This window comes from Chrysemys picta, chromosome 21 (genome assembly GCF_011386835.1).
Source record: "Chrysemys picta bellii isolate R12L10 chromosome 21, ASM1138683v2, whole genome shotgun sequence".
Lineage (NCBI taxonomy): Eukaryota > Metazoa > Chordata > Testudines > Emydidae > Chrysemys > Chrysemys picta.
In genome coordinates this window covers 9312888-9339756 of record NC_088811.1, presented here as the reverse complement: position 1 = coordinate 9339756, position 26869 = coordinate 9312888, and the positions used below count along the sequence as shown (strand labels likewise).

At 50.3% G+C, this 26869-nt stretch overlaps 2 protein-coding genes across 5 annotated transcripts in view; both read left to right on the top strand.

Annotated features, from left to right (window-relative positions):
• KLHL17 (kelch like family member 17) overlaps positions 1–3986 on the top strand; it is a 37986-nt gene extending 34000 nt beyond the window's left edge. For all 4 annotated transcript variants that reach the window (XM_065574916.1, XM_008167265.4, XM_065574915.1 and 1 more), the window contains one exon: positions 397–3986. In XM_065574916.1, the coding sequence (XP_065430988.1) occupies positions 397–625 (229 nt within the window). In that variant the 3' untranslated portion in view covers positions 626–3986. The remainder of the gene's footprint in view (positions 1–396) is intronic.
• A 4214-nt stretch (positions 3987–8200) lies between these two features.
• LOC101939822 (pleckstrin homology domain-containing family N member 1) overlaps positions 8201–26869 on the top strand; it is a 42631-nt gene continuing 23962 nt past the window's right edge. Inside the window, exons 1-5 of the mRNA XM_005292887.5 lie at positions 8201–8408; positions 10437–10536; positions 21196–21342; positions 22086–22166; positions 23681–23768. Coding sequence (XP_005292944.2) covers positions 8329–8408; positions 10437–10536; positions 21196–21342; positions 22086–22166; positions 23681–23768 — 496 coding nt within the window. The 5' untranslated portion in view covers positions 8201–8328. The remainder of the gene's footprint in view (positions 8409–10436; positions 10537–21195; positions 21343–22085; positions 22167–23680; positions 23769–26869) is intronic.

Here is a 26869-nt window from a genome sequence, read left to right as displayed (position 1 = left end):
CCTAATACAGGAAGCACATGGCCTTTGACATGGTCACTGGGGAAGTATCTCGGCCTTCTAAACATAGGTGTTTGGCACTTCCTGCAGCTAGCAGAGGGATCACTTTCAAATAATGTAATTTAGGAGCCTAAATTATGGACCAAACTGTGGTTAGGACCAGGGGCTGGGAACCAGGATTCCTGGGTTCTATTTCTGGCTTTCCCACTGACTCCCTACGAGACCCTGGGCAAATCACTTAGGCCAAAAGGCTCTGCTGATTTTGATGTGGCCCTTTTCGGGTCCCCAACTCCTGCCTGCCTTCCAGAGGGCCGAGCCCCCGCAACCCTGGTTGGGGATCTGCCGAGGGACGTCCAAAGCCTGGCTCATTAACGCCGTCCTCTGTGCTGTCGCTTGCAGGAGCACCCATGACCTGGTGGCCATGGACGGGTGGCTGTACGCGGTGGGCGGGAACGACGGGAGCTCCAGCCTCAACTCCATCGAGAAGTACAACCCCCGCACCAACAAGTGGGTGGCGGCCTCGTGCATGTTCACGCGGCGGAGCAGCGTGGGGGTGGCGGTGCTGGAACTGCTCAACTTCCCGCCCCCCTCCTCGCCCACCCTCTCCGTGTCCTCGACGAGCCTTTGACAAAGAATCCAGTCGTACCTTACCTCCAGGGGGCACCAGCGTATGGAGGAGCGCAAGGCCACCCTGGCCTGACCCCTGTAGCAGCCAGTCTCTGTAGACCGGAGTGGGGGGGTCCCGGCTGCTGCCTCCAGCCCCGGCCCACTGCAATTCCGCGGGCCCCTCGGGGGCTCTGCCTCTCTTGGTGCACACTTCAGATCAGCGTGCTGAGAGTCAGAATGGCACTTTCCATTCAAGAGTCCCCTCTGCCGGCGTGTACGGCGGGGGGAGCTCTTGGCTCCATCCACAAACCTGCCCATGACTCAACTGACTTTTGGGGCCGGCCAGGCCCAGCCGAAACCATTGCTGCTTTTAGGATTTACCATGCCCCAACATGTGCTGCACGCTGGACAGCCACGCGAGGAAGGATCCAGGCGGACGGGAGCGCCGGGGGTGGGTGACTCCCGCGTATGGTGCTTCTCCAGGAAACCGCTGAATGTACCACCACTCCTCGGAATGCTACCTTAGCCAAACTCTCTGTACTGAGCCTCCAGCGCACTGTTAATGCCGCCGAGACTGGCGCACGGGTGTCTGATCGATGCCTTAAAAACCGCAGCCGGGGGATGCGGCGGGAAGAAGGCCACAAAACTGTGTGGAGCATCCCAAGCCCTCCGGCATCTCCATCCTCTGCTGACCCCGTCCCGCTCGCTGTCAATCCCGATTTGCCATCACTACGGAGGTTCCCCACCGGCCAGATGGATTTAACGAGTTCACCGGCTCGGGGGCAGTCGCCGTCCCACTGTTACAAATTACTGCGTTGCCGCCCGCTGCACACGTGTCTGTGTCATTGTGTTAACCCGGCGGCTGGGAACAATCCAGCCTACACGTTGCTTCCCTGTCCACAAAGAAGGATCTAGGCTTGGGCCAGGCCCTTGGTTCCCTATAACAGTACGACCCGGCAGGTGGCACAGGCCGCAGGGTCGCACTGTGTTATTTATTTAATGTGTCTGCCATTTGTATTTATGATGCTAATCTTTTAATTTTAATTCTTATTAACTTTATTTTTTTAAATTATTCTGGTGTTCCCCATCCCATCCCGTTCTCTCCGCCGACGTGGGAAGGGATGAAAGGAACGAGCCAGCGGCATTTTTTTAAATGATCTATTGGACAATGCCTATGGCCTAGAAGTAAGTGTGTGAGAGAGGCCATATGTACAGTGAAACCAGCACAGAAGGGACCATTTGCAGCTAGCAACTCCCTGTCTTAAACTACCACTCAAACGGTTGAATCATCTTGTACTGTAATGCTCACGGTTGGCCGTATAGACCCACCTGTACCACAGAACCTCCTGAGTGGTGGCTTAAGATGTGTTTCACTGCATAGGCCATGTTGTGTGTGTGGTTTGCATGAAGACAGGTTAACAGGTGTTCCCCATGGTGCATAGGAATGGCTAAACCACTGATACCTCAATAGCACTGGGAGGATGTTCTGTGACTGTTTCTTTCTCTTTCTTCCTTTCTTCCCCTGATTCTCTCTCCTCCCCACTTCATCATCCTTTAGATTCCACGTGTGAAAATACTCGCTGACGTATATCTCCGGAAGTGACTGGAGATTTTTTGGTGCCCAGGTTGAGACACTTTAGAAAGGGCCACTGGCTGCTCTCCCTGCCCTCTACCCAAAGACATGTTCTGGGCTTTTCGGGCCGAAGTAGGCTTTTAAATCTATTTTAAATCTTTTCATTCCTTTCTCCTTTGCCAAGTCCCTGAAGCAGCCAGCCGCAGTTCAACGGCTGTCACATTCCTGTATGCGGCCGACGATGCCCTTTTGACGTCCCGACGCCCCCGAGCCCGCGATTGAAATGAGCTCCCTATTAGCACGGCAAGAGCATCGACCTATTTCGTGGCCACTGTTTTGGGTTAACTAGGTCACAAGACACTGTCTCACCCAAAGTAGTGGTGCAGTCGTGTGTGTGTGTGTCTGTGTGCACGCCACCTTTTGCTCCCTTCCAAGGAGACAGAAGAGACTCCTAGGGAGGGAGCCCAAGAGGCGAGCCTAGAGCTCCATGGGCATTTCAGAGCTGCAGCGGTGCCAGCCGCTATGACTTGGCAGAAGTCCTGGGGTTTCTGCTGTGGCCCATGAGTAGGGCAGAGGGAGTGAGGGCACCATAGGCCAGTCTCTTCCCCACCCCCTGGGAGGGAACCAGCTAGCGCCAGAGGAAGGGAAGTGGAGGGGCCAGGAAGACATTGTTGAGGGAAGGAAGTAGACCTCGGTTAATCCAGTAGCTGCCGGTTTGAAAGCAATGGCCCCATCCCCTCCAGCTGGCACTAGCAATACTGCGGTGTGACGGGGACGCTGCTGCTAAGTACTGTACTCATCTGAATCGGGGGGCTTGGAGCTGAGAGGATAGGCTGGCGGGGCAGGGAGCAGCGCCTCAGGTGTGGAGCGTGCAGTCGCTCTACCCCGGTTGTGATGCAGTTCAGACCCAATGGAGTCTTTGCTGGTCATGGAAAAAGCCGTGGCCCCGGTTGGAAAAGCAGCCTGCAGGGGACGACAGCGCTGGTGCAGGGTGCCTGCCACCGGCACAAGGAGTGACAATCCAGGGCTGGAGAGAGAGAGAGAGAGAGAGAGAGAGATTTGAGTGGGCAGGGCTGCTGTTAACTATTCGTTTCTTGTCCCGTTTGACATCGTGGGCTCTGACTAACACACAGCATTATTAATAAGACAACGGCCGCGGGGAGGTATTCCCGGCAGGGCAGCGTCGCTGAACGGCAGGCTCCCTTCTGGGGGGCACAAGGCTGAGCGGCAGCATGGGTTGCCGTGTGTCGCCCAGGGAGCATGTCCTGCTGCCCCACTAGAGCCTGCCCCAAGGTCGGGTGGGGAAGGGGATTCTCTAGTCCCATCCTGGCGGAGGGATACGCTTGGCCTAGCTGAGAGGCGACTGATTCTCCCCCCGTCCAAATGTCATTTTTATTTATGTCAGTTATGATTTATTTATGAGGAATTCTCTGTTCGTTTTTTTTCTCGATTTTTGCACTACACGGGGGGGGGGGGGGGGAGGGAAACAAGCAATACAAGCCAATGTGTAAAATAAAGAGGTTTTCTTGACTACTGGATCCTGCCCCATCAGCCACTTATTGCTCTTCTTCGCCTTGCTTCGGGTAGGCGACCTATTCCCAGCTAGGTTTTGCTAAGGGGGGAAACTGAGGCAGGGAAGCGCGTCACCCAAGCGCTTGGCAAGGTGGAGCAGGTTGCTCAGTTTTGGAGGCGCTGAGGCTAAAACTTGGGCATTCCTGGGTCTCTGCTTAGAACACGCCACCCTTTGACCCTCCCGCAGGCTGCGATGGGAACGGAGCCGCTGTGGATGTCTGCAGCCAGGACTGCCCTGGACTCACCATTGCAAATGCCACCCCAGGGCCTGGGCCAGCATTGCACCTGCTCAGTGAGCTGAACTCAGCATAAGCCAGAACACGCTCTATCCATCCCCCCGGCCAGTGTACATGGGTGTGGGAGTCACATGAGCCCAGGGCATAGGGCGGCTGCCCTGATGGTATTTGCACCTGGGTACGCAGAGTCCAGGTGCGCTAAGGGAGCAGCTTGGCTGGCCCACGACCCCTTGTTTGTTGTCGTACTTGCCCCTCACCCCACTCCTCAGTAGTGGCTGTTCGTGGGCTGCTTACGATGGCAGGTTGGCATGAGTCTGCTGTGATTTAAACCTCTAAAAGTGGCCCTTTCCCATGCCCCAGAAGAAGGTCCCACAACACCTGCCTCTTCAACGTCCCACCAGGGGTGCGCTGCGACTGGCCACAAGCATTGGCTAGAGGTGCAGAAAAACACCATTGGGTCCGAGTAGTGCAAACTCGAGGGGCTTTAATTTGCTGATTTACACCTCTCCCTGTGGCTGAAGGCCAGCACTAGCCCCCCTGCGAGTCCCCAGCCCCAGAGCTGCTGACAGCTGTTGCCCCGGGGTGGAAATGAGAAGCAGACAAGAAACATCCCGCTTTCACCTAGGAATGTCTCGGGGGTCCTGCCTAGAGGCAGGAGTGGCCGGTTGGCTCAGCTGAACAGCAGGGGAAGCCTGCTACGGATCAGAGCCGCCCTTGCCAGCTGCACTCAGTCACTGCAGCCTAGGGGGAAATGCTGAGCTCCTTTCGCAGGAGGGGGGACTGAGAGCTGTAACTGCCCCCAGTGAGGACTCAAGAGGAGAAACCTTTCCCCCTCTTGCTACTTACAGCAAGGGCCCACCACCCCATGCAGAAGTAATGCTGGAGTATGCTGTGGTATTCGCTTTCCGAGGGCCTCCCACCTGCTCTGCATTGCTGCCCAGGCCCTCACCCCGCTCTCAGGTTTCTATAAATAACTGCCAGTTGCATAAAGCTTCCCAAAGCCCAGAGCCCGTCTGCTCCCAACCCCGGTGCAGCCTCTCCTATTACTGGCTGTGGAGCAAGCAGGGGTGGGGGGAAGGGGCCGCACTGTAGTCCTACGAACTTTGGGGTCTCCAAATGACGTATACACAGCAATCCCATGGCAGGGGCTGCTTTGACACATCCCATTCAGTGCAGGCTCCAACAGGTTCACTTTATTAGCCATTCATTGGCTGCGTCCCTGTGAGCGTGGCTATATTTATTTGCAGGACCTACAAAAAAATGGAGTAGGTTTGTTTTCTCCCATTAGCAATATTCTTTAAGGAGAACAGTCCCTTTACTGACTGTAAGAATAGTTGCACCTGAAAGACTGCAACTGAAACCTGCTTCCTTCCCACAATGTTTGTTCCCTTCCATGCGACGCTTGCACACGGGTTCGTTGTTTGAGGGAATCGACAATGCACACATTGCAGCCGCAGGAGGGGGTTTAGTAGAGGATGTCTCCTGAGGGATGGGCAGCACGTGCTGGTTTGTTATTGTAGGGCTTCTCTGGAATGGCAGGATAATATGGGACTGATTTAAATACATATGATTTCGAGATGACAAAGCCAGAAGGGACCAATATCATCACGTAGTCGGATCTGCATAGCACAGCCCATAGGCCGGCCTTCCATTACTTCCTATCTGAACTACTGCAGCTCTTTTAGAATCACATTGGCTCTGGATTTTAAAAATGGCCAGTGATGGAGCAAGCCTGGGTAAGTTGTTTGACTGGTTAATTACCTTCGCAGTTATAAATCTGTAATTTCTTTCGAGTCTAAACCTGTCCAGCTTCAGCTTCCAGCCGTTGGCTCTCGTGAGATCTCTGTCTGCTAGACTGAAGAGCCCTGTATTACCAAATTTCTGTTCCCCATGTGGGGACCTAGAAACTGCAGCTTTTAAGCTGAATGGCTGGAGCTCCCTGAGTCTTTCCGTACACGGCAGGTTTGCTAATCCCGTCATCATTCTAATGGCTCCTCTCTGACTTGTCAATCCTCAGCGTGCAAAGCGGACACCAAAACTACACACAGCATTGCAGGAGTGGTAGCACCACTGCCAGATACAGAGGAATACTCACGATTGCCCTGCTCATACATCCAAGGACCACATCAGCCCTTTTGGCCACAGCGTCTTCCCGGGAGCTCATGTTCAGCTGATTACAACCTTACATATGGATGTATTAAAATGCATATCGTTTGCTTGCACCCAGCTTACCATGCGATCCCGATCGCTCTGTACCAGGGACCTGTCCTCCTCATTATTTACCACTCTCCCAAACTCTGTGTCATCTACAAAGTGTCCCAGATACCTATTTTATGTTTTCTTCCATGTCACTGATAAAAAGGCAAAGGGCCAAAAACCAATCCCTATGGTACCCTACTAGATACACAGCCACTCAGTGAAGAGTCCCCATTTACAATTACATTTTGAGATCTGGCAGTTAGCCAGCTTTTAATCCATTTAATGTGTGCCATGTCAATTTTATATTTTTCTAGTCTTTGAATCAAAATATCAAGCAGTACCAAGTCAGACCCCTTACAGAAAACTATTACATCAACCCTATTACCTTTATCAACCAAACCTGTAATCTCCTCGGCATTAATTATATTAACCTCCTTTAAGTCTTGATTAATCAATTCTCCTATCTGCTGTTCCATTATTTTGCCTGGAATCGATGTCAGGCTGACAGGCCTATAATTATACAGGCCATCTCATTTACTCTTTTAAAATATAAGTACATTAGCTTTCTCCCTGTCCTCTGGAGCACCCCCAGCATTCCAAAACTTACTGCAAATCAACATTAACAGTCCAGAAAGCTCCCGGGCCAGCTCTTTTAAAACTCTTGGATGCAAGTTACCTAGACCGGCTGATTTGAAAATGTCAATGTTTGGAAGCTTTAACAGCTGCTGTTTAACATTCTCTTTAGTTACTGTTGAAATGAAAAATATTTCATCCTGTCTTTTTCCTAATCAGAGAACAGAAATATTTATTGAACATTTCTGTCTTTTCTGTACTATCATTGTCAATTCTACCATTTCCATCCAACAATGGACCAAGACTCCTGCTAGGACTCCAAAACCTCTTTAGTGTCTTTTTCTCTGCTGGCCAAAGATTCCTCCTTGTGTCTTTCCGTGCTTCCTAGCTTCTAATTTAGATTCATTGCTGCTGTCATCTTCCCCTTTTCTCCATTTGTTATGGAGGGGGTTGTTATACTGGGGGGTTGTTTTTGTTTTGTTTTTATAGCTGCTTTCACTTTCCCCCTAAGCTGGTTTGTTTTTTTAACCATTGTAACCCTATTATGTATTTAGTCTGGGTCTATCGTAGCCTCTACAGGCCCCAGTCATGGGCCAGAACCCCGTTGTGCCATGGTGCTGTGCCCCAAAGAGCTTACACTCTAAATTCTTTCTTGCCTGTGTCTTTTGGCCATCTTAGTAAAATGTTTGTAAACAGTCCCCAATTATCATTGTCGTTTCGCTCTTCAAATTCTTTCTTCCTGCTGATTTGGCTCATAATGGTTTTCAGCTTTGTGAAATTGGCCCTTTTTAAAGCCCCAAATATAGACATGGCTGGCCTGGACTTTATGCTCGTACAGTACATTATGAGCACTTGCAATTAAGCCGCCACTAATTTGTTCTCTGGTTAATTCCTCTTTAGCTGGCAAGATGAGGGCGAAGGCAGAAATCCCCCCTGTGGGATGCAGCACTTTTTGAGTTAGAAGAAATATATATGGAAATGCTTCTATAAGAAGGCAATGGCTTCTGCAAACCAAGTCATTAAGAAAAATAAAGGCGCGTCAGGATAGGAGCCCTGAAACCCCAACCGTGTCCTTTTAAGGCTCCAGTCCTGCAACTGGATCCACACACACTGTACCTCTGCTCCTTGGCTTTCGTGGGGCTCTGCAGGGGGCTGCCTGTGGGATCAGATTGCAGCAGTGAGACCTAAATGCTTCCGTGGCTGGAATCCCTCTTATCTAACCGTGATTAAAATTCCTCGCCAAGCACCAACCGCTCAGCCCCCTGCCCTCTTCCCCAGCCCGGTATCAAAAATCCCAGGTGGTGCCAAAGGGACTTTTTTGGTTCACCTGCCCAAATCCCTCCCCTAACGCTCCGGAGTTCCCAGGCGGGGGTAGGGGAGAGAACCCAATGGCCCAGCCCTTGGCCAAAAGGCTGTTTGCTCACACCCACAAGAGTCACCGCAGACGGAAGTAGGGATGGAATGTGTGCATGACACATGCTTGCAAACTTCCCCAGCTCCTCACTCCCTCTCTCTCCCTGCCGGTAGCACTTCGCTCCCTGGTACCCCTGGACTAGCCCAGCCGCTCTCAACATGGGGAACATAACGTGTGTTCCCCAGCCACCGGGGAGATTCAGACACTCCTTCAGCAGGAAACCTTCCCTGAAGAAAGAGTAAGTAGATGGGTGTCGCTTTGATCTGGGCTTGTTTTAGAGTTATTCCCAGCCGGCTTTGCCCTGTGCAAGCCCCAGTCCTTCCCTGGATACCTGGGAGCTGCAGACAGGCTGAGCAAAATGTGTCTGTTGCCCGGTTTCGCGTGGGGTTGGCCAGCCAGGAGCGAGCCCAGTTTGCAGCGAGGGGCAGAGAGCGAGGTCTTCTCAGGCTCTGGCGGGGGAACGGCCCGGTCACGTTGCCCCTGGGAGAAAGGGCTGGTTGATTTATTTCGTTTGGATTTGAAACTGAAAAAACTCGTTCCCACGAGACTTGCCGGGGGGGCTGCAGATGGATTTACTGGTGGCGCTAGTGATTCCTGGTTCTGACACTGATGGGTCACAAGTCCAAGAAATCAGAGGGGTAGCCGTGTTAGTCTGAATCTGTAAAAAGCAACAGAGGGTCCTGTGGCACCTTTGAGACTAACAGAAGTACTGGGAGCATAAGCTTTCGTGGGTAAGAACCTCACTTCTGAAGAAGAAGTGAGGTTCTTACCCACGAAAGCTTATGCTCCCAGTACTTCTGTTAGTCTCAAAGGTGCCACAGGACCCTCTGTTGCTAAGTCCAAGAAAGTGAGTGATTGTAAAAGCCAGGCTCAGAGCGAGAGAGAGAGAGAGAGATGCTTCAGAGCCAGGCATTTTTAGCTACATAATGTGAGCAGCATTTTCACCCTGAAAAGGGAGACGAGCCAGAGACTCCAGGAAGTCTTGTAGGGACTTTGCTATTGGTATCAATTTGTCCTGGAAGGCGCACAGTCAGATACTACGGTGATGGGCAGCAGCGGCACCCCGGAGATACATGGATAATAGTAGTGTTACACTGAGCCTCTAGGAAGGTCCCGTGCAAATAGCAGAAATATTGCAGATCTCTGCAGCCCCCAGCCACTTGTTAAGCTCCATGATAACAAGGACGTAATCTGTATTGCTTCCTGCTATTCCCCACCCCCGGGTGTGTGTGTGAAGGGGGACCTTCCAGGAGTGCTGCCTACCAGGCATGTTCTAGGCTGCAGCGGGGAGCCGAGCCTTGGTTGAAGGTTGTGGTTTCCTTTTACGTTGTCTGAAGCTGGAAAAAAATCATTGCATTATTGGTGGGATGCACCAGCTGGCTTCAGGAGATCATTCCTAAACCTTGTAGGCTCAGGGCTTTACAAACAAATGGACAAGATGTCAGGAGTGTTTCTCTTCTCCCTGACGTCGTTGTAAGTCGGCAATAATTCCACCGAAGGAAGGCAGTTGCAATGGAGTTGTTCTGGGGTAAAACAGATGTGAGGGAGAGGAGAATCGGGCCCAAGATCGCCGGCCCCGAGAAGCTCGCAGTGTAACGGCCTGATCCTGTGTGTTGTAACTCCCATGGGCACTGCTGGGCTTTGAGGTCAGTCAGCAGCTTGCGGGACGGGGTCTTCAGTCCATTGCAGAGGATAATTTGGTCCCCATAGCGTTAACTGTTGCAATGTGGTTTAAAGAGAGAAAACTGCTTAGGAATCCTGGCAAAAGCAGCCCCGATGACCCAAATGGTAAATTACATCTGGGAGCGGCAGCAGGGCACGTTAACATGGGCATGAGTGTGCGTCCGAAGGGGTCGGGATAGAACAGTCCTGGGATTCGGAGGACAGAGACAGGAAAGACACAAAGATGGAATAAAATGGAGTGGGTGAGTGCTGGTAAGACATCCCCAGCATCGCCTCCATCTCTTGCCTGGGGAAGCTGGGACGCAGGGCCAAGCTAGAGATAGATGCAGGGCCAAGCTAGAGATGCAGACAGGGCTTGTTGAGCATTTTGGTTATGCAAAGATAAGTAAACAAAACAAAGACCAGCCAACAAGTGCCTGGAAAAGCCATTAAAATTCTTGCAGGCTGATTATCAGCCGTTTATTGGGCTGGGATGATTAGGAGGCTAGTGGCAAACTGCTTGTTTGGCTTGCCCGCTTCCTTATTTCTGAGCTGGGGTTTGCAATATACCAGCTTTGGCCTACATGTTTTTGTTTCTTTGCAGACAAGACAGCAAGAAAAAACTGGCCAGCCTCTTTGGTATTGAGTCAGGGCAGGAGAGAGACATGACCACAGACAAAATATTGCAGTATATTCCTGGGAAGGTAAGTACGAACACATCCAGCCATCCCCTTGAACTAGGAGAAGTTATTTTCAGCTGTGGGGCTCACATACCTAGGGATACCTCTGTGCATGAGATGGGCAGGGGTTTCTGCACAGTGGGGTGGTAGCGCAGGTCTGGGCGAAGGAGATTAGAGGCTCGTGGGGACATTTGTAGCAAGAGCAGGGATCAGGAGCTGAGACCTATCTCCTTCCAGGCAGGTTAGCTCGCCACTCCAGGACTCTAATGCAGCATCCCATGGGTGGGGACCGTGAAGCCCTGTCATCAACCTGAATATCTGGAATCTGAGATGCAGCGCTGGCAGGGAGGCAGGCAGGGACTCCAATGCACTCCCTCTGCTGCTCTTCGTTATTTTGTTTTTAGGTCGCGGAAGGATGAGGGGAAATTAGAGAGAGCGTACAAAAGAGAGAATGATTCATTCCCATGCTGGAATGAGGCAGAGCTGCCAATGTATTAGCAATAGGCCGTGGGAAGGTGAGAGGTAGGGGCAAGTCTGTCCTATATACAAATTTTGCAGCCACGTCGCCCATTCCCAGGAGCCTGTCAATGGAAGCAGAGCTTATATTAGTAGTCGTAGTATTTATTTGTATTACGGTAGCATCTACAGGCCCCAGCCAAGATCAGGGCCCCATTGTGCTAGGGGCTGTCCATCTACTTGTTTGAACTAGAGCACTATCCTACCTGACAGGGCTGTGGGGAGCATAAATGTGAGGTTCCCAGTTGCTATGGTGATGGGTACCATGTCAATACCACGGATAGAGTCTATAACCTCAGACTCTTGAGTCTTTAGTCTTGATGCCCACTAGTCTACCTCCAGTGAACACGGTGCAAATAGACAAGACGAGTGGGAGAGGAACCAGAGATGGAGAGAGAGAAGTAATTTCACCAAGCAGGTCAGTGACAAGGCTAGCGAGTAGAACTTCGGTCTCCTGAGACCCAGCCCAGTGCCTTATCCACCAGACAGGCTTATTTTAATGATGCTGTGCAAGGTAGAAGAATACCTGGTTTATGTCCATCAGCGGCCCTGTCTGCCCTTCGATCAGCCCTGGCCCTGGGCAGGGTCATACCTCTTTCCTTGGGTTCACTGAAGCTCCAGGCAGCCCCTGGAGAAGGGCGGGGACCCAGAGCCACCACTCTGCTTTCCACCCACAAACGCTAGGTTGCTGTAACCTTTTTGTACGGAAAAGCTCTTGATTCCACACTGGGTCCCTACCCACGTGGCTGGGCCCTTTGTCAGCCCTTATGACTTTACCTTTCATCATCTGGCACCAGAGGAGGAGGCAGGACTCCTGGGTTCTATTCCTGACTCTGCCACTGGCTCACCGTGTGACCTTGGGCAAGTCACATGCCTCACTTCTCCGTGCCTCAGTTTCCTCATCTGTATAATAAGGAACATGATGCTTCATCATCTCTGGGACGCATATGGAGCTCTACAGATGACGAGCGCTATGGAAAGGCTAAGTATCATTCCTCACCGGCTCGTCTTGTAACTGAGCTCAATAGGCCTCCAGCAGGATGGACACAGAAATAATTTCCTGGAGGAGCTGGGAGGACACACGTGTGCTGTGAGCGCGGAGGGCACATCACAGGATCAGGACCTACGCTTGGCTTCCTCCAACGTTATCAATACTTCCCCAAAGGAGGCAAGACGAAGAACAGCCACATTCGCACAGGCCGGGAAAATGAAACTCACGAGCAGCGCAAGATCCCGAAGGACAACGGTATGTGTGTCCAGGCACTGGCAGATGTCTCCGCAGCCTCCTCTGTGACTGATCCGCAGAAGACAGCTGACTGCTGCTGCTCTCAGCTAATGGACTTTGCCTTCTCACCCAAGTGGTCGATGTCTGTCCTTTGGTGGGAGAGGTCTCGGGTGCAACCGCAGCTGATCACACCCCTCAACCTGCTAAGGCCCAAACGCGGGGACACAAATGTGGGACATGGACCAAAAATGAGCCACACACCAATTTATTCATGAAGGAAACTTCCAGTGAAGGGGGCTTCTCCCCTACATGAATGGTGCAGTGGTTAGGGAGCTGACTTGGGACATGGGTGACCCAGGGTCAAATCCCTGCTCTGACGCCGACTCCCTGAGTGACTTGGGGCAAGTTGCTTCGCTTCTCTGGGCCTCAGTTCCTCATCTGCAAAATGGAGATAATTAATTCTAAGGCCAAAAGGGACCATTGGGCTCTTCTAGGCTGACCTCCTCCATAGCACAGGGATAGAGTCTAGAACCTCAGACGCCTGAGTCTTTAGTCTTGATGCCCAGGATCTTCCCCAATAGAAGTGAAGGGGACCTCAGAGCTTTGTGGATGCCTGGGAACGTAGGCCCTAGAAACGGGCTGACCCTAGAAACGAGGGCCGCTGCTGCCGACCCAACCCGAGGCAAGTGGCATACGGAAGAGCCTTCATCTTATTTTGCTGTTGATGCCTCCAACCCCCCGGACCTAATTACGCCACTTCCCAATCCAGGCCGCTGTGGAGTCAAAACAAACCGGAGGAGGGAGGGAGAAGCCCAATTGCAAATCTGCTGCCTCGGCTCCTTTATTATTAACCAGCAGCATTCAGAGCCTTGGTGGCCTGGGGGGCTGTTGCTGCCATGGTTGGTGATTCAGCTGTAAGTCACTGACATTCCGCTGAGGGTCTGGAGGGGGCGAGGGGGTTAGTTATTAACTCACTCTACCTGTAGGATGAGGCACTGGAGACAGACAGCGAACATGTCAGGGCATTTGCGCTGCATTAGACTTGCCCGTCGCTGCTCTGCCAAATCCCGAGAGAGGAACTCGGTTTCCGAATCCCTGTGATGCATCAAACTCCCTGACGGAGGCAACAAAAACTAGCCCTGTTCAGCAAACCGGGGGCGGCGAGCCACAAATATAAACAGTCCCAGGGAAATAACAGCCAGCTGATGAGAGTTGCGAAAGGATGACAAAGCACGAAACTCTCGGTTCCTTTTATCTGGGCCGCAATCGGCAGGATTCCCATGGTTTCTGCTGAGCATTAGGTGTGCTGGAGAGAAGGGTGAGACTCTGCGATTGTCTCCTATCCCTTTCACTGTGAGAACGGCTTCACCTCCCCCAGCTAAGGCATGTTAAACTACAACTTGCCCTGTCTACCCTAGGGTTTAAAGTGTGCTTCTGGTCTGCCAGCCACGGTGTCGGATTTAAAACTCCTTCAATCCCAGTCTAGTCCGAGCTGTTGTTAGGATCCAGCAGAACAGGGTTAATTAGCCCAGGGAGGTAACATATGGCTCGGTTAGTGCTGTGTTTCTATTGGCTAGGAGAGCCTGGGACCAGAAGAGGTGCAACCTAGTTGTCACTTGTGCCTGGGGGCTCCTCCAATTAAATCTGGGTGTGGCAGGGGTGCTGCAAAATGGGGCTGACCTCCCAGCTGGGTTGGGGCTGATAACAGGCTGCTCACAAACTCCTTGAGGTCCTAGCAAGTGCCTCATGCTGCTTCGAGACACCAGCGTCTGCGATAGCTCTGGTGTCTGGCCCTGGGTTATATACGTTATTGCAGGTTGTGGAGGGTTCCCTGCTCTCACTTGCCTTTCATTAAAAACACAAATACTCTTACTGGAAGGTTGTAAGATAACACTACCTAGCTTTCTCCTGGCTGCGCACAGCCCCTTCGAGTTGTTCAGCAGTCAGGAATTGCCAGAAGGCCACAGACCTCTGGTCACACCTCCTTTCCCCCAGGGATGCCCCAAACACCTCCCCTATGCTGGCAAGTGCCCCAAGGGGGTGGACAGTGTGGCATATTTGAAAAAATGTGCTGGAATTGTAAACTGACACTTCAAATTGTAAGGGGTTTCCTAGTCTTGTTGCAGGCAAGGGGACGCTCTGTAGGGAAGTGTGCGATCAGAGAGTCTGAGCCAGCCAGCCTAGAGTAAGGTGGGGAGAGTTGAGCCTCTCTTTTTTTTTTAGGGAGCAGCCTGCTTTGTCTCTCTCTGGTTTTTGGTTTTGTGTGTTGTTGTTCTGAATTCTAAGAAATGAAGTAATGTTATCTTACAACCTTCCAGCAAGAGTAGTTGTGTTTTTAACAAACTTCTCTTTGTGTGTGCCACGAACATAACAGAGCCTGCCATACCAGCTCTATGTCACGTGGGGATTCATTATGTCACAGAGGAATTTCTCAGTGGCCTTAGAGACCCTTTCCACAGGTATAATGGAGCCATGGGGCAACCATACGCTTGTCCCAGAGAAGGCAGAGCTGAAGCTGATGCTGCAAACATGAAGGCAGTTTCGTCTCAGTCTGGGTTTGTCTTTTAGTCATCCCCATCACATCATAGGAGAGATCACATTGTCTCTCTCTCACACCGGGGCAGCTGATCACAGATTGATGGGAAAGATTTGACATCATTACAAAGAGTTCTTGTTCCTTGTGCAGAGTGAGATCTCCTGAGCTGGGGTTAGTCAGCCTCCTTCTCTAAAACTGGGGACAGAGGAAATCACAGATGGGCAAAATAGATGCGGTAACATCTCGCTCTCCCCGTGGTCCCCTCTGTGGCCAGAGCAGGATGTTTGCTGGTGCTTTGTGCAGTCTTGGTTTAAGTCTCCCACAGAGAAATATGACCCCCTCTATGAGTGTGTGCGGTGTGACCTACTGGTTAGAACACTGGATTGGGATTTAGGAGACCTGGGTTCTGTTTATGGCTCTGTCATTGGCCTGCTCGGTGATCTTGAGCAAGTCACGTCCCCTTAGTGCCTCAGTTTCCCCACCTGTAAAATGGGGATTACAATACCGCCCTCCTTTGTCAAGTGCTTCGAGAGCTACTGATGACAAGTGCTAGATAAGATCTAGGCATTACTATTTTTACTGCGTGAGGTGCTGTACAAACACACAGCGCTTGCCTGCACTAGGCGAGTTCACCCCAGGGATAGCCTGAGTGCTGAGTGTTCCTGTTAACTCATGTGTCCACACAAACACCTCACTCACATGCAGGTGGCTATAGCTGGAACAACTGCGGTGGGAGGGGCATAGGGCAGACCTGATGTCAACTTCCTTTGAGAGCCATTGACTTGACCTATCTGGAGTGTGGGTGTAGTGATAAGAAGCTACGCCAAGGATTGTGTCATCCTAGCTATGCTGTGGTGGATGTACATCCTGGCTCCAGACGGGCGTAGAGGATGAAACCTCAATTCCAGTTAGAGTTAGACGGGGAGTGGAACTCAGGGTGCAATCAGAGCTAGGGTCTGAGGTTGGATTAAATGGTGCCAAACTTTCTTTTGGTGCTTTCGTGAGTTTTTGGATCTAAACTCTCATGAGCCCAGCCCTTCCTTGAATCCCCAGTCTCTTCTGAGCATTACTTCACTTTTGGTTTTATACAAACGCCTCAGCAAAGGGCACCCAGGCAAAGTCCAGGGCTCCCGCTAGCTAAAAAACAGAAAAACACCAGGAGAGACCAGGTAAAAATCGACCAAAGCAGCCCAAGGCCATCCCACCTGACTACATATCAGCAACTGATCATCAGTCATGTGACTAATACAGCTTCAAAAATGCACTTCCCCGTTAGACAGAAATCCCACTCTCAGTCCTTGGCTGATACCCACACAAACAAATCAGACCCTTTCTGGGTTTTGATCCAGCCCAGAACCAAACGGGGTGGGTCCGGATCCTGGAATTTTAATCTGACCTTCCCATTCATAGTCAGTTGGATCAATCACTGCAGTTTTCGCTGTCTTCTAATTGCCCCACATCACAACTTTTCTTGTTTCGGGCTCATGCTGGCTGTGCCTACAGCCAACCTTTTGTAATATGCCAGCGTTGCAGCTCTATTGAGGGGAGCAGCGGCTGGAGCGCTAACCGAGGAGCAGGTCTAGAAAATACAGTGATTTGAATACAGGCTGCTTTACACACACTTTTCATTCCAACTTGATGAGTTCAGTTATTAGTGTGATGATTTCCGCCCCCCCCTCCCCCGCTCCATAGTAATACAACCCCTCATGTGGATGAAGTTACACCATTATAAATGTAGATCTTATTCCCCTTCAGGAATACCTATAACGGTATAAGCACCTTTTATACTGATATAACTGTGTCCACACTGGTGATGGTTGTAGCATTTAACTAGACTGGTGTCGTTAAAGTGCTCCCGCATTGGTGTCTTAAATAATGCACTGATTGGCCAGGGGAAATGCCAAGTAGCTTCCTAATGGTAGAATTGTTTAAATGAGATTCCAGATTGTTTATGCTGCCATGTTGTTGCTGTTTATATATAGTATATACAATTCAGCAGCAGGAGGGGTTCTCGAAAGGAGACCAAAAAGGTATAAAATATAATTCACCACTAAGCACAGACCTTCCACGACCACTGGCCACTCCCATCCATTAACCTTCCATTGATACCGATGGAATGGAAGGACATACCTAGGACTTGTGGCTGCACAGCTGGTGCCTTGTACCTGGGTGTGCTGGGACCTTCAGCCGAAGGGCAAGCAATTAAAGGGACACTGCTTACAATTCCTAGATTCAATCATCCTAACTTGTTGGTGCTATTACAAGCGACACCCTAGGCGATTCAAACGGAAACAAATTTAAAAATCCAATTGACTTCTTACTCTTAACAATTTCTCTCCCTGTGGTCCCCAACCTGCTAGGAAATTTGTGCTGGTGGAGCACAGCACCTGTACAGCATCTCACTGAAGTTAACAGGGCTCGGTGTAGAACGGGAGGGCCCAAGTCAGTTTCACTTTATGGTCAGCATCTGTTTCTAGTGTACTGGCATTAGAAAAGGTTCAGAGAAGGGCAACTAAAATGATTAGGGGTTCGGAATGGGTCCCACATGAGAAGAGATTAAAGAGGCTAGGACTTTTCAGCTTGGAAAGAGGAGACTAAAGGGGGATATGATAGAGGTATATAAAATCATGAGTGATGTGGAGAAAGTGAATAAGGAAAAGTTATTTACTTGTTCCCATAATATAAGAACTAGGGGCCACCAAATGAAATTAATGGGCAGCAGGTTTAAAACAAATAAAAGGAAGTTCTTCTTCACGCAGCGCACAGTCAACTTGTAGAACTCCTTGCCTGAGGAGGTTGTGAAGGCTAGGACTATAACAGGGTTTAAAAGAGAGCTGGATAAATTCATGGTGGTTAAGTCCATTAATGGCTATTAGCCAGGATGGGTAAGGAATGGTGTCCGTAGCCTCTGTTTGTCAGAGGGTGGTGATGGATGGCAGGAGAGAGATCACTTGATCATTATCTGTTAGGTTCACTCCCTCTGGGGCACCTGGCATTGGCCACTGTCGGTAGACAGGATACTGGGCTGGATGGACCTTTGGTCTGACTCAGTGCGGCCGTTCTTATGTTCTTAGTCAATTTCTGTTTCTAGATCTCATGTGCTAGCACAAGACTGCAATGTTGGTTAGGCAGTTGGGACCACTGCTTCTCACACTGTTCACAATCATCTCATTTGTCACTTTGTGCTCCCTCCCCCGCGCTGTGTTTTCTCTCTCAGCTTATCCGTCGATTGTAAGCTCTATCGGACAGGGGCTTTTTTTGGTTCTGCATTTACACAGCGCCTAGCACAGGGGTTCTCAGACTTTTGTACTGGTGACCCCTTTCACACAGCAAGCCTCTGAGTGTGACCCCCTGCCTTGTACATTAAAAACACTTGTTCATCTATTTAACACCATTATAAATGCTGGCGGCAAAGCGGGGTTTGGGGTGGAGGCTGACAGTTCGTGACCCCCCATGTAATAACCTCGCGACCCCCTGAGGGGTCCTGACCCTCAGTTTGAGAACCCCTGGCCTAGCACAATGGGGCTGTGGTTCACGACTGGGCCTGCTGGGGGGCACTACCACAACACGTATCATATATCAAAAGAATAACATTTGGCTGGCAAACACTGGACGGGGAATTTCTAGATGAAAAAGCCAATGAACAGCTGAATGCGGTGGAAGTAAAAGCAGAAACGAATCGGATAATTTATGTTGGTTTTAAGTTATTTTTACAAGGACTGAAATTTGGAGCCAAATTCGACTTGTCCATGTCCCTATGAGAGCTCCTATGTCTTAACGCACCTCAGGACACCATGCAGGCTGAAGAGCTTTGTTGTTATCAGCCTGGATTCTTTATTGCTTCCACGACTGGCAGCTGATCAGTCAGCCCTCCACCGCGGCCTGGAGCAAATATTTAATCTTTCTTCTGCGCTTAATTGCCTCTCCGTGAGCTCATTAATTGGCAGTTAGCAGGTTCCCACCTCCAGTCACATGTTCTCTGACAGATGCTGATTAGTCTGCAGTTGGAAACCAGAGGAAAGCATTCGGATGAAGCCCTCTGGGGCGCTGGGGGATTTTACTTGGGCCTGACAAAAAGTAATTATCTAGATTCAATTAGGCTGTGAAAGGAACTCCCGGCTTTTGCAGATAAAGGACTCCAAAAACCATTAGCAGCCTGTCACTGGTTAACCAGTTCCTCTCTTCCTGATGGGTGAGCTCACCTAGGTGGCAGCAGAATGGGTCTGGTTAGTGGCTGCAGCTCGTCATTTATCATGGGGCTTTTGCAGCTGTCCCCTTGGCACCGAGCATTACAAAGGGGCACATGTGGACGAGTCTGGTTCTCCATCAGCTCTGAGGAAGTGCTGGCTGTTTGGGCTGCCCTCTACGTACAGGGCTGTCGGTTTGTCACTCGACCCCCCCCCCCCCCCATCTATCTGCAGCGCCTGCGTCTGGATTTGTTGTTCCTGGAAACGCTGCTCTGGAAAGAAAGATTTTCTGACACTTAAGCCTTAAATTCCCCCCCCCCCAATCATCTAATACTGTCATGTAGCCTTGCCACCTGGAGAGGGGGGTGCTGCTGGATGACCTCCCTGCTTGGCAAGTGTGTGATACAAACCCTATCGCGGCCTCCTCATGAAGCAGATTTCCCTTCCAGCTGAGCTGGGACATGGACATCTCAGAGAGCAAATTCTTATGCCCACCTGATCACAGGCTACGGGCAGGCTCGATTGGGTGCTCGTGCATCTTATGAACTTTTAGAACAAAGGAGATTTGGGGTGGAGGAAGGAAGCCACCCCTATCCCCCCTCCGTCCCCTGCTTCCAGATAATCCATAAAGGCAAGGTGAGCCTTGGTGTACACGGCCCTTGTAGGACACAGGGTGTCTCATGCCCCCATGCAGCCTCTCCCTGGCCTGTTCTGTTTGCAGCACAATTGCAGTGGTTCATCTGACCTCCAGGACTCAAGCACAAGCCGACAGAGGGCATCAGGATATGAGTCTAAGTGAGGCACATCCCTCCCCCCCAAAACCTCCCCCCCGAAACAACATGCACTGAAATTGCTCTTTCCAAAAGAAATTCTCAGGGACTGGATGTCGGATGCTAGTCCTGCTGGAGAGGGCTCAGAAGATCCTGCAGTGATGGGCACCAGAACAGAATAGTGTGTGAACCTCACAGCCCAGTCATTGCACAACAGGAGAAATTTCCGTACACCTGGGACTCAGGAAATGATGCAAGCAGCATCCCCTGAGATTGCCAGACCACGCCTTTATGTCTGTCTCTTCCCAGCCCTCTGGCTCCTCCTAACCTTTTCCAGGGGATGCATCACAGTGGCCTTTACAGAGGGCAACTTCAGCCAGGGGATTCAGCCTCGAATTTGTTGAGCCACCAGGAGCTCCCTAGAATAAACCATTTCTGGAGGCGCCCTCTTTTCCACCATGTTCCGTTAGGCCAAGTTCATTTGGGGCCTGACCCAATGGCCATTGTCAATGGACAGGATCCCATTACCTTCAGTGGGCATTACGGCCAACGTGCCTTCTGCTCCTTGTGCTAGATCAGTAGTTGTCAAGTTGTGCTCTGTGGCGGTGGTACACACACAGCCTGCTTTCGACACAATGCACTGGGCAGCTGAGCAATGCTTGTGGCTTCTAGCTGCAGCCCAGTCTCTCTCTCTCTCTCTCTTATGGTTACCAGAGGCTTCTCTTTTGTTTTAATCGACTTCTCCCCATGTCTGCATCCTGCATGGCTCTCATTGTGCCTTTCTGGTGTGGATTGGATGGGGGGCAGACACGCAATGGGAGGGAATTGAGCTCCAAGGTGTTCTAGGAGAAATTAGAGCAGGGGAAGCTGCAGAGAACACAGATGGGTGTGGTAGCATAGGGCTGATCCCAATAAATGTGAAACCCTGTGTCCAGATAGCTATTAGCAGCTACAAACAGCACGGATTTAAAAACACAGTAGGAGGGGGATGTAATCGATCAGCCGGGAGAGGTGGGTAGGAGGAAGCCCAGGCAGAGCTGAACCAAAGAAACTGCACAGAGGTTTATAAACTGCGACCGCTCGGCTGTGCACAGCTTGGGTCACTCCTTGTCCAAGTGAACTGGGTTCGGGCCACATTAAACCAATCAGCTTGGTGAGTGGAGCGTGACTGCGAAGTTGAGAGGCCTAAAATGTATAACTTGTTTCTACCAACCAGATGATCCGAGTTTGTTTTAAAATATCCCCCTGGATAGTGAGGGAACCAAGTCTTGCAGCAGTAATAAAATCCCAGCTCCCAGGTTGGCATGGAGACCTAACAACAAACAACCTAGCCAGGGCACTCACCCCAGGACCCCTTTCTAAAGAAAGGCAGCTCTGCTAACATCTCTTGCAGATGTTGATGGGCCCCACCAGCACTCAGCGCTGTGATTATTTTTTTCCTTGGTACAGAATATCACGAACCAGGAAAATCAAAAGGAAAACTTGGACCAGCGGTTTCCCAGCCTGTTCAAGAAAGGGCGGAGGAAGACAGTTGTAAGAAATCTGGGGAAAATTATCTATTACTCCAAGGTCAAATTTAAATTCCAGCACTGCCAGGTAAGCCCCGGTGCATCTGGATGGATACAGTGTAACTGCACAGGTCTATTTCCCCTGGTAACGGAGAGGAGATGGAGCTGATCGAGCTCAGTAGAGAAAAAGATTGTTTGAAAAGTAACCTGATTCTCCTCCCAGGGATGGATCCAACGGTGCCTGGAATAATGATAAACATGGTGCTTTCAGCTCACTCACATCGGCTAGGATGCTGCCCTACTGAAATCAGGGCAAGATTTCAATGGGAGCAGGATAAGCCTATATTTCTGAGGGTTGGTTGTGGGGCTTGGAGTGGCAGAATGCTGGGGGTCCCTTCCACAACACAAACTTCATTCATTTTTGAAGGAGGGGTTGGCATCTTGGGAGCCCTTTGAAGTATTTAGGGACTTGGGGCTGCTGACCCATGTGGTCCTGCCTTAACCTACCACTGTTGGGCCCGGGAATAGAGGGCTGCTCTGGGATAGGGGGATATCAGGAAGGTTTATCCTCTAGCCCGTGGGATGCTGTGGAGGAGGTTTGGTTCCCATACCGTGCACAGGTAACTTAGGGCTCAGGTGCTTCCACCAGGTCTGAGAATTTGGTCTTGCTTTCATGGTTAGCAGCTGTGCCTGGAAACAGAATGGGTCTTTCCTTTGGTTACTGACAGAAATGGTTCTTCGGCCCATTATCCAGTAAACCCCCCAGAGCAGAGTGAAGCCTGGGGAATGTATCTCCCCTGAGGCAAACCTCACCGTGTCCTTTTCCCACAGGAGGTGAACGACTGCTACTTGGAACTGTTCCAGTCCTACCTGTACTTTCAGTCTGTTGGCTCGAATGGATTGACCTATCAGGTAACGTGTCTCTGCACTGCCATGAAATGAAGGGGTAGGTATCAGTCAAGAGGCAGCATGGTCTATTAGCCCACTGGATTGGGAGTCAGGAGATCTGGGTTCTGTTCCTGGATCTGCCACATGACCTCAGCCAAGTCATGTCCCTCAGTTTCCCCTCCCACCTTTTGTCTGTCTGGTCCATGCAAACTGGAAGCTCTTCAGCCCAGGGCCTGTCTTTTGCTGTGTTTGTACAGCACCTAGCACACCAGGGGCCTGAAGATGCTACTGTAATGCAAATAAATAAAAATAATACTTACGCACCCAAGTAAGTGGCCAGACTTGCAGAAATGCTGATCGCCCAGAAAGTCCCATTGGCCTTAACGAGAGCTGTAGTGTGCGCAGCACTTTTGAAAATCAAATGACTTATTTAGGTGCCTGGATATGGTTTTAGGAGCCTAACTGTAGCACCTTTAAAAAAACAAAAAAATCTTGGCCTTCAAGCACAAGGTACAAGAGAGAAGCAGGGGGGGGGGAGGTATGGGGAGGATACTTGAAGTCAGCCTTGCAAAATGGTGATGAAAACTTACCCCAGGCACCAAATCTGTTTACCCATCTTTTACTGTGATGCTGCCGATAAGGAAAAAACAAAAGAGATTTTGTATGTCCTTCCAAAACAAAGCACTCCCCTCCCTCAGCAAGTAAAATTGTGCAAGGCTGTTCTGCAGATGTTTGCAGAATCCAGCCCTTTCTGAAATGATTTATTGCCTTCTAAGTCACTTGAGGTAAATTCATTATGACAAGGCAACCTCTTGAGTCACCCAGCAAACCGGCCTTCAAGTGTGAAGACACATTGTCAAGATATAAACCGGATTTAAAAATCCTTTGTCTCTGTTACTAACAGTCCCTTAGACTAACACGGAGGGAATTATAAAAGAATTAATGCATCAGTATTGGCACCTAGCTATTACGTTGGTCAGTGCTCCTTACAGCTTGGATTTAGAGAGGTATTTTAAGTACATGCCTATCTATGAGCACTTGGGCTGAATTCACACGTCACCATTATGCTGTTTGTTTACATTTTGCAAACCGCTCAGTTTGGACATTGAAAGTAGCCTGGTCAATTTTCCTTTCTATCTATAGTCAGTTTCACTTTCGGATTCTTTTGCACTAGCCCAGCACTGTTTGGTTTGGGTTTCCATGCCCGCAGAGGAACATTTTAAAACAACAAGATCCTGTTCTCATTGATGTTAAAGACGAAGGATGAAATCTTGACCCCCCCCTGAAGTAAATGAGAGTTGACTAAGGTCTGATGCTCATTTATACATAGGTCCCTTTGCAGTGGAACGAGGCCTTGTATTAGAGTAAAGAGAATCAGGCCCCAAACATTTCCCTTCAGAGGAGGTTTTGCAAGCTAACAGTCTGAGCCCAAACTGCCTGGTGGTGCCTGTTTGAAGACGTCGGATCCTTTTGGAAGGAGGGCTTTGGCACCAAAAGGCAAGCTGCCGAGGTAATAACGGTGCGTTCTGCTTATGCAGGGGCTGCTGCCGCTGAAAGAGCTGAGCGTGTGTGAAACCGAAAAGGCAAAGAGCGCAGAGCGGGAGGAACATGCGTTCCGCATTACAGGTTAGTGCTGCTTTGCTCTGGCTTGAGGAGAGAATGAAGCCGGAGTTGGTCGTGATGTGGCCTTGCTTTGTGGGAAGCGCCATCCCAAGGGGAAAGGGTGCTTCAGAGAATAGGGTTTGAACCACACAGAGTGTTAACCTTATTATGACCCTTATCTGACAGCCCATCTCCCCCATATCTCTCTGCTCTCAAACCTCCCTTCTAGGACAATGTCCAGAACTGCAAGGAAAGAACCTAGAGGTAGAGTGCTCTGGTGGTTAAGGCTGACTGGGACCCAAAGATGCGGATTCCATTCCCAGTCCTGTGATTCTGGGCAAGTCACTCAGTTTCTTCGTGCCTTGGGGTGCCCAGTTTCATTCTGACACAGGGATAAGCGTGCTCCCTTTGGCTGTGTGGTTTGTTTCAACTATAAGCTCTTAAAGGCAGAGATGTCTCCTACTGTATGTACAGCACCTTGCACAGCGAGGCCAATTGGGGCCCCTCTCATATAGAAAACTAATAACAATAGCAATGAGAGACGCTCTTTATCCTCAGTCGGTAGCATCAGAACTGCCCTATCAGGACTTGATAGCCATCAATCAACTTCCTTTCTGCCAAAGTCCTCCGTCCTTTTTTGAATTTTATTCTGAGTCATCTCGCATTATAAAAGGCTTCCTGGGATAACAAACCTGTCTTCCCAGCAGCTGAAGGCTCACTGGGGCTTAGTCATTGTTGAATTACGGCAGTCCAGAGCCACCGAGAGTGGTAGGCAGAGGTAACTAACAACCACATAAAAATACGGAGCTAGCAAAGCTAATCTGTGCACGGTGCCTGGGGTCTACGTGCTCAGGTGAGCCAGGCTGGAAAATGAGTCATAGAACCACCCCACAGTAAAAACATTTTTTTAACCTAAATCAGAGGGACATCTGATTAGGCCATAGCTGCTAAAAATGACACGTACTCCCCCCTCTCCCCAAGAGACTGCTGAGCTGTAACTGTTCCATTCTACCAGATCCCATAAACCCCTTTGGCCAGTCTCTCAGGGGCTGGGGATCTGTGCATCTTGGAGCTCAAGAGACATCCCCAATAGGGAGGGACGGACTCGTTCTGCCGGATTTCAAACACCCACGAATGTTGTAGGTAGGGAAGCTGGACTCAAACTTTGCGAGGCTGTTGTGCCGCTGAAGAAAGGGGGTTGACAAAGCAGCAGGGAGGCAGAGGAATTCAGATACAAATCCTGAATCCAGTCCCCTCTGGGCCTGGCTATCAGCCCATCCCACGAACACACATGACTGTGGTCTCCCTGATGTAGAGCAAGGTCGCTCTTCCATGTTTGATTCTACTTGTTCAATGTGACTGGCCCTTGGGGGAGGCTGGAATGTGAGCTCGCACTGCAGGGAAAAGGTCCGCCACCTTTAGCAGCTCAAGAAATAGCTTCTGAGGTTTGCGAAACCTCCCTCGCCCCCAAGGCTGCTATATTCCAAATGGCAAACCAGGATATCCCGGGAACTCTTTGGCGGGTCACAGCCTCGTGGCTCAGGATTTCCTGTGCAGTATGTTCTCTTCCCCCACTCACTGCCAGTGCCCCAGTGCTCAGGTACCAATTCATCTGCATGTGCAGCAAAATTGCCTCTATGTCTCTGCTCCAGTTTGGGCCAGTGTGAGTCTGTCTCCACAGCAAGCGGCAACCCATGAGAGCGAGACTCAAAGCCAAGGTCAACCAACTCCGTCTCTACGGTGATAAAAATAGCAGGTTCTGAGACTCACCTCCCTGGGCTGCCATGTACCTTGTGAGATGTTCAAACCACATTTAGATGCGCAGTCCTCCAGAGATTCAGATCAAAGATGTTGCATGAAACCTGGACATAATTTCCAGTGAGGAGTTTTAATGCAATAATATATTGCACTAAGCAAATTCTGTGGTTAGGCAGCTGGTGTGACCACTGCTTATCCTGCTGCCTGGGCGTGTCTCTGATCTAGCACACAAAAAGATCCCATGGCTGGAAGTTGAAGCAAGAAAGTTTCAGACTAGAAATAAGACACACATCTTTAACAGTGAGGGTAATTAGTCACTGGAACAGCTTAGCCAGGGCTGTGGTGGATTCTCCATTGCAGGCAATTTTGAAACCAAGCTGGGATGTGTTTCTAAAAGATCTGCTCTGGTTCCAGCAGGAATTAACTCAGGGAAGTCCTACAGCCCGGTGTACTCTGTAGGTGATCACAGAGTTTCCTTCTGGCCTTAGACTCTATGGAGCGTTACATCATTGTTGCTCCCCTGATCTGTTTTTTTGTATCCATCTGTTGACTCTCGTCTTCTACTTGGACTGGAAGCTCTGTGGCGCAGGGACCTTCTCTTTGTTCTGAGTGTCCAGCGCCTTGCACGAAGGGGCCCCAATCCATTACTGGGACCCCTAAGCACTACCATAATATGAATACATATAGAAGGGGGTGGGGATAGGAAGAAATAGTGATACTTAGTGCTTTGAAAATGGAAAGAGCTGTACAAACATGCACTCAGGAATCCTCACCTCCCTCTGCGAGGCCATTAAGTATTATTCCCCTTCTAGAGAGGGAGAAACGGAGGCACAGAGAGGATAAGTGACACGCCCAGGGTTACACAGGGAATCAGTGGCAAAGCTGAGGAGAGAACCTCTGATTCTTAACTCTTAGGCCAGGGCTTTAGTCACAAGACCATCCCCTGCTGAAAGCCAGTGACTTTGACAGGGTCCTATGAATTCCTGTGCCTCTCCTGTGCAATTCTGCACTCTCTGCAGCTGCTGGCAACCGTATAATGATTGGTATCATCATCGGGCGCTGCCAGCCAGTAGTGGAGACGCCATGTAAGGACGGAGCTCTCTAATGTATGCAGAAGTCCTCTAGTGCCTCTGATCTCTGACATGCTTCTCAGAACGAGAGGGCTGGCAGCCAGCGTTGGGTTCCTAACCCAGAGTGTATCTCTGCTCGACACTTTCACCCCTGCACCTGCTCCTCCCCCCAATAATTTCCACTCTTGGTTTCTTAGTGCAGCAAGAGTTGGTTTGGTAATAAACCTGTCATATCTAGGAAAGCACCATATGCCACAATGGCTTGCATCAGTGTCCTTCAGCCTATGGGCCCTACCA